This window comes from Lynx rufus, unplaced genomic scaffold (assembly GCF_022079265.1).
Source record: "Lynx rufus isolate CCGP_SWC_20201006 ecotype Redwood Valley unplaced genomic scaffold, mLynRuf1.p SCAF_16, whole genome shotgun sequence".
Classification (NCBI taxonomy): domain Eukaryota; kingdom Metazoa; phylum Chordata; class Mammalia; order Carnivora; family Felidae; genus Lynx; species Lynx rufus.
The window spans coordinates 56074860-56082500 of NW_025814830.1; the positions used below are offsets into that span (position 1 = coordinate 56074860).

At 52.5% G+C, this 7641-nt stretch overlaps 1 protein-coding gene across 5 annotated transcripts in view; it reads right to left on the minus strand.

The window, feature by feature from the left end:
• Window positions 1–7641, minus strand: part of KLHDC4 (kelch domain containing 4) — a 54615-nt gene that overhangs the window by 41897 nt on the left and 5077 nt on the right. For 2 of the 5 annotated variants that reach the window (XM_047078893.1, XM_047078890.1), the window contains exons 3-4: window positions 4432–4510; window positions 3595–3693 (exon numbers count right to left, since the gene is read on the minus strand). In XM_047078893.1, coding sequence (XP_046934849.1) covers window positions 3595–3693; window positions 4432–4510 — 178 coding nt within the window. Of the gene's footprint in view, window positions 1–3594; window positions 3694–4426; window positions 4513–7641 lie in introns of those variants that run through there. The other 3 variants (XM_047078891.1, XM_047078895.1, XM_047078894.1) reach the window with 3 other exon arrangements.

Sequence of the window (7641 nt, forward strand, 5' to 3'; positions counted from 1 at the left end):
AGAGCCACACAGGCGCCCCCCTGAGTGATTATTTTTATATCTGGGATATAGAGCAATAAAGTTCAAACTGTTAGGGAAAAATCTGTCATATGATGGCCAGCAGGACTGATAAGGGAATTTCAGTCCCCGCCTGAAGACTGCCCTTCCAGATTCTTGTTCCCACCCTGCTTGCCTCAGACGCCAAAATACTACTGCTGGGAAAATAAGTAAAGTTCTGCACCGTAAGATGGCCGATGGGACTAAAGCTCCAATTCCCAGCTTAGAGAGACTCCTCTTCTGGGTTCTTCCTGCCCTGTTTGCCGCACGCGTGCAAAAGCCGTCACGAATGCGGAAGAGGACGCTATACATTACCCTTCCCGCCTGCATTCAGTGCTCAGATCTCTGGAGAATGATCTCTTCTCTGAGCCCACCAGTGTAAAATAAACCTCCGTCCTTCCAAGATCTCCGAGTGCCACTTGGTTCTTCTGCCGGGTGATCCAGACCAGTTTCCATAATAAAACAACTTTAAGCGTATGTATATTCACACACACGTACACGTACACACAGTGGCTTTGAATAACCGTTGAAACAGACAACCGCACCTCACGAAGACAAAGCCCTGCCCGACAGCACCACTTTCTGACCTGTCCCACAAGGCCGTGTGCCTCCCAGGCACTTGGGTCTATTTGTTGTTGCATTAACCGGAAGAAAGTCATGTTTCCCCAGTCTCCCTCCAAATGCCAAAAAACAAAAAAAACAAAACCTTCGGAATCCAAACTAACAGACTCGAAATGGACCGGACACCAGCATCATGCTTCAGCTTCGTGAAAGCTGAGTCCTAGAGGCGCATGATGCCATCAGGACCAGAGAAGACACAAACCACGGGACGTCCTCGGGAAAAGCAAATTTGTCTCTTTGGTCGCCATATCCGAGCCCCAGAGGGTGCCTGGAGCGTAAAAGACGCCTCGTATTTCCTGGGGGAGCAGTCCAGGACCCCTGAACGCCTGCTCAGATGGGCCGGAGTGCAGCCATTATTTAGATGGAGGCTAACACTTTCTGCAGCTCACATGGACCATCGCGGATATTGTGGGGGCATTTTCTATAGACCAACCCTTCTGTGTAGCCCACTCCTGCTCGTTAATGCACCAGGCCAGTGAGAACACGGGTGACGTGTATCCAACCACAAGCCGTTCTCTGTTTTAGGAGAGAATGCCTTTGGTCTCACATGCATTTGACTTAGTTACTACTTCGGGAGAAACCATCAAGGAGACATGATGTCACAACTGCTGCGTCCTCGTCACCCTCCCCCACTTCTCCATGGCGCACTCCCGAGGGTGGCGGCGTCCTTAAGGGTCCAGGCGGAGGGGTGTGGACACTCCCTTCTCTCTCCGGGAAACGGAGCAGCTGAAGCCCGCACACATCCGGCCACACGTTCAGCAGGCGCTACAGCCCTTCCCTCTCCCTCACTCGGCTGCATTCTCTTAGAAAGCCATTTAAACTCTCCAATTACACACTAAAATAAACCTCACCCCCCAAAACTCCAGAATCTAGAAGAAAAGAAAGAATGGTGTACGTATAAGCTTCCGTTTCTACTCTCTTAGTCCCAGTTAAAGAGAAGATAAAAAAATGTGACTTCCAACATGTTAAATTGGTCTGTAAAAAGTTTTGGTTTTTTGTTGTTGTTTTTTTTAATTTGAGAAAGAGAGACAGCATGAGCAGGGGAAAGAGGGAGGGAGAGAGAGGGTGGGAGAAGGGGAGAGGGGAGGCAAGGGTGGGAAAGAGGGGGAGAGGGGGAGGGTGGCAGAGAGGGGGAGAGGGAGGGAGAAAGGGTGAGAGAGAAGGGGAGGGGGGGAGGCGAGGGTGGGAAAGAGGGGGAGAGGGGGAGGGTGGCAGAGAGGGAGGGTAGGAGACAGAGGAGAGGGGAGGGTGTCAGAGAGGGGGAGAGGGGGAGAGGGGAAGAGGAGGAGACAGGGAGGGAGACCCTGGGTCCCACGACCCTGGGAGCATGACCTGAGCCGAAATCAAGGGTCAGATGCTCAACCAACTAAGCCACCCAGGAGCTCCAGAAGGAAAGTTCTATGTCTCAGAATTTAATGTAGTAGAATTTGGACCTATCAGGAACTTTAGGCAAAAGACCTGACAACAAATTTTCTGCTTCCCGTTGCTGATTCGTTGTGAAATTCAGAGAAAACAGCAAACTAACCTTAACTACAAGGATATTATTAATCCCTCCTAAGGAAGGCATACGAATCAGAACCTGCTGAGCACCCTCGCAAAATAACTGAATTTAAACGTCTCAAAGACTTTCGCGACCCTAATTCTTCAAGGACACAGTTAGTAACTGTGAGTAAAACGGGTAAGAAAATAAACTCCCTAGGGGCACCTGGGTGGCTCAGTTCAGAGCCTGGAGCCTGTTTCAGACTCTGTGTCTCCCTCTCTCTCTCTGCCCCTCCCCCGTTCGTGCTCTGTCTCTCTCTGTCTCAAAAATAAACTTGAAAAAAATATAAACAAAAATTAAAAAATAAAAATAAAATAAAATAATTTAAAAAAAAAAGACACTCCAAAGAAGCCCGAGCCCGCATCACGTGACATGGCATGCATGGGACCGCTCCATCAGAACGTGAGTGCTCTTGGGGTGCAGGAATCCGATGAGCCATCTGGGAGGGCTGGGGGCTTGGGGAGACCACGGCCGGGACAAGACAGGACTCCTCCGTGGCCTGGAGGCCTGGCACATTCTCAGGAACTGGGGCGGCTCCGGCGAACGCATCGAACTCCTCAAGCTCCGTTACATACTAAAACCCAAGCTTACTGAGATCTGACCGTGAACCCTCCAAGGACATTCTTCTTTTCACAAGACACACCAGTCCAAACGCCCTCAGGTCTCTACGTGCACAAGATGATCGTGCAGTCCCAGCAGGCAGGCCCTCCTCCCAACTCAATCCCAGGTCAGCAGGCTCCCTGTGAGCCAAGAACCAGAGAAGGGACCCCCACATCCCGTGCACGGGGTTCACTCTCACCATGGCAGACTCACACGAGCATACTTCTCCACGCCGGAAAAGTGTCGCCCAAATTGTTTTTTGTGCCCTGACGCTGCTCGGAGCACGGGGCTATGATAACGAGCAAGACCGAGAGCCTGTCCCCATGGAGTCACAGCACCTGGAGGCCCCCTAGGGTGAGCAGAAACTAGCCGACAGCACGCTGACTTCATTAGCCTTAGCTGCCTCTGGCTATGACCCATCTGGTTCCCCAACAACCACCTGAACGTTCCGCTTCTCCTGAGGAATCCCCCTCTCTCGCCACCAGGACTTGGGCCCACGGGAGCCTCTCGCTCGAACGGAGGACGTTTCGCCAAGTGGCCGCTACACGCCAAGCACGGCACTAGGCATCTTTGCCTGGATTTCTTCGCACGACCTTCAGGCTGCCTGCAGAAGGCGTCCAGCCCCGTATCGTGAGGGAAGCAGCTCAGGCACGAGTCCAAGTTAGGAACGGCCAGCGAGGACCGTGTGCAGGTCCCGGCCTCTCCGTGCCGGGCGGCCTGTCACTTACAAACTCTCCAAGCACGTAACAGGGCCCTCCCAGGGAAGGAGGGAGAGCTGACGGTCGATGCCGACATACCTGGTGAGCACAGCGCCTCGGGGGCGGATTGGGGATCTCCACTTTGGTCCAGGCGTCCTTCCTGATATTGTAGGTGTAGAGTTCATTATACACAGATGTCTGCGAAAAAGAAGAGGGATTTAGTGTCACGAAGGATGCCTCGACACAAGCAACGGTAGGTGGAACATGAGATCTCGATCACTAGCTGTCCCCGGGAAACGGGTTTCGTAAAGCCACGCAAATCACACCGATGCAGGAGGCCTGGGGCTGGTCCCCTGGGAGCCTTCGGGATAATGACAAAGAAAAAGACTTCCCATCATCCCTACTAGGGCCTAAGATACCAAGATCCCTTGCTGCTCCCAAGCTGTCTTTCTCTTCAAGTCAAGCCTGGTTTTTAAAATGCATGAAAATTCAGAGTGGAAGATGAACAGGTTAAGTCAGACTCACAGGGGTCCTCAGCACGGAGGGAAGGGGAACTCGTGCTTTTCTAACTGTTTATACTCAACTCTGAAATACAGGTCTTTTTGGCCCGCTCAGAAATGAAAATTAGCTCTACAATTTACGAGCACTTTCCTACCCCACTGGTAGGGGTAGGAAACAACCCTGGAAACGCCTCACGGGCACGAACGTCAGCCCGAGCGAGCAGGGTGCCTGTCTAGCTCAAGCAGGCAATACGAGGAGTGACCCTAGAGGTCACTAGAGGGTCCTGGTGGCTGGTCCAGGACAAGGTCACGTGCCAGCCCTGTAAGGTCATGAGGCGGGACCGGTGCGTGTTTGATATCGCTGCTTTAAATCAATTTTGCTCAAAATGAGACCCATGGAAATTTGAGGGGAAAAGAAAAAAAATATATACTTTACTTTTTGGCCATTGAAATATTCACCTCCGAAAAGGATTAATTCATCTTTGTCAGGATGCGCAGACAAGGAGGCGTGCAACCTACACGAGACAGAAGCGGGGGCCGGTCAGTGCACAATCCGGCCACGCAGAGCCCCGCTGAGAGCCCGCCTCCCTTCCCATCAGAGGCCTTTATCGCCTCCCCGAACTCCCGTAGAAGAGAAGCCCGGCAATCTGAATGGAAGCTAAGGCCCCAACCCTTAAATGCCACCTCACGGCCACGACGCCAGTCTCCCAGGACAGCCCTGGACCTGTGTGACTCACACAGCACTTGGCTAAAGACCATCAGGCAGTGAGAAGTCTAGGAGCTCCCGCCTCAGTGCCCAAATTTCCAGAGCAGACCTACACTGTAAGGGTCTATGCCCTTGAATCACAATCAAAACCGTTCTAAAAAGTCCAGTGTTTGAGCATTTCAATACAGTACCTCCTTCCACCTAAAAAAATACAAATAAGGGGCTCCTGGATGGCTCAGTCCATTAGACGTCCAACTCTTGATTTCAGCTCAGCTCATGATCTCACAGCTTTTCAGTTTGAGACTCACAATGGGCTCCGTGCTGACAGTGTGGAGCCTGCTTGGGATTCTCTCTCACCCTCTCTCTCTCTGCCCCTGCCCTGTTAGCTGTGTCTCTGTCTCTCTCTCAAAAACAAATTAAAACACTAAAAAAATTTTAAATGTCAGTAACTTTGTGCTTATGTTACACCTGAAAACAAAGGAGCAGCGGTAAGGAATCTGTAAACACCCCAGACCATCTCAGTAGGAAGTACTGAAGGACAGTGATGGGGGTGAGAGGACAGGACGAACCATCAGCGGAAAATACTTCTCTCAAAATCCCCACGAGCGGGGTCCCCGGGGCGCGTACTGCAACCTAATTCCGAAGGAGTTCATCAAGGAAAACAAAGGTTTCAAGGTCAAATAAGTTGGAGAAATGAGGCAACTCTATCTTCCCTCGGGGATTTACTGTCCACAAAACATTTTAGACGCTGAGAAAGTTTGCAGGAAAGAAACCAGTGTTAAAATAGCGCTACTGCTGTGGCAAACGGCCTCACAATTAAACACGAAATCACCACAGGACCCAGCAACTCCGCCCCTTGGTATGTGCCCAAGAAGACCTAGAACAGGCTCACCCAGACCCCCGTATGGCGACGTTCATACAGGATCGCTCACGACAGCCAGGAGGTGCGAACGATGGCAGAGTCTGTCACAAGCTGACCGGACACACACACACACGTGCCTCCACGTGATCGAACACTACTGCTCTCCGAAAGGAAAGCAGCTCAGATTCCCGCTACAGCGTGGGTGGGCCTCGAGGACGTTGTGCTAAGTGAGCGAGAGAAGCCAGACACACAGGGACAGACTGATTGCACTTGTATGAAACATCCAGGACAGGCAAACCAAAAAACCAGAAAGTGGAGGCCACCGTGGGCAGAGAGGAGGGGGACGGGAGTGACTGCTAACAGGTCCAGTGCTCCCATCGGGGGTGATGGAAATTTCCGGAAACGGATTATTGCACAGCACCGTGAACGGAAGTCACCCCAGTGAGCTGTAGAGCTGAAAATGGTGGAAATGGAAACTTTCACATTAGATATCTTTCACTACGATTTTTTTTTAATCTCAAAAGGAAACCGGCTCTTCCCAAAGCTCTTTAACGCAGAATCTTTTCTTCACTTAACCTACTACGCTTTTCTGTGGTGGGGGCGCCCGGGGGGCTCAGTGGCTGAGCGTCCAGTTCTTGAGCTTGGCCCAGGTCGTGATCTCACGCTTTGTGCGACCAGGGCCCAAGTCAGGCTCTGCGCCGACAGCACGGAGCCTGCTTGAGATTAGCTCTCACACTCTCTCTCTCAAACTTAAAAAAAAAAAAAAAAATTTTTTTCCCTGTGGAAAAGTAACAAGCACCCCCAGGAAAGAGCACCCAGGGCAGGCCCGGAGTGTCACAGGGTCGCTGGCGCACGCCCCGGGCCGCGTCCGCCTCCTGGGGCCTGCATCCGGAGCCCTGCGGCTCTGAGGGAAAAGAGTGTATGGCCCTTCCTTCCCCCTTAAACTACAGCACGGCCAACCCCTGCGGGCACACGCGCTCACGAAACTCCGTAGTTTGCACGGTGTTTCCCAGAACACGATGGAGAAGGAAGAGGTGACAAGCCGCTAGGGTTACCGACCGGAAGACCTCCTATCTCAGCTCCAAGCACCACTCCCTTCTGCCAGAAAGTGTTCCCAGCGGACCAGGGAAGCACTAATATTCCAAATTATATCCTAACATTAAGCCCGGCTCTTGGGACGACATCACTTGAGGAAAAGTTTGAAAGTGTCAGCAAAAGGGGGACGAAAAATCCATCCACGTTCAAAGTGGCTTCCCCCTGGGTGCTGTGCACACGAAGCCTTGGACTCCCAGGACTCCTCTGCTTTAACGATTCAAAGGAAAACGCACGTCTACCACACGTGGAACGTGCCGATACGCGGGAAAGCAAGCCGGACTCCTAACGTCGTTTCTCACGCGAAGACAGGAACAACCCGCAACCCTGGGGGCTGCTGGGTAGCTGTCTGCGTCACGCCGCTCTGCTCGGGGCCGGGCGCGCCGTCCCCCCACCTCGGAGGAGCCGAGGACTAAACCCCGTGTCCCAGGCAGGTGGGATCTAAGCGTCAGAGCCGTCACCTGCGCCTCCCTTCCGGAAGAGCTGGCCCCCAGGCCTCCACTCTCAGGCCGACGACAGCCCTGGTAAAACTCATCTCAACTGCAACCATGGCGCGAGGAAGGGTAGTTTTGATCCTGACGGAAAGCAAACAAATCATTTCTCAACCAGTCTCAGGTGCTTGTGACGTTAACGCACCTCTCCCCTTCTCTGAAGAAGGCGGGACCTTTTCTAGGGTCACCTGGCCTTTCCCGGTTCCCAGCTCAACGCAGCCAATGTTTTCCCCCTACTCTGTCGGCAGCGAGCGGAACCCTAAATCAAATCATAACACAACCCGAATTCGGACGCGAGGGGACAGGGATTGGCACAGAAGAGGAAGAAGTCAGAGGAAAACCAAAGCCCGCTCATCCCGGCTCATCCGAGAGGTACCTGAAACCCTACGAGACCGGAGTCCCTCACGTAATTCACAAATTCTTTCAAAATGACGTACACACATTGACGTCCGAAAGTCCCACTCGCCGTCGGGAACAAACAGCAACAGAAGATGG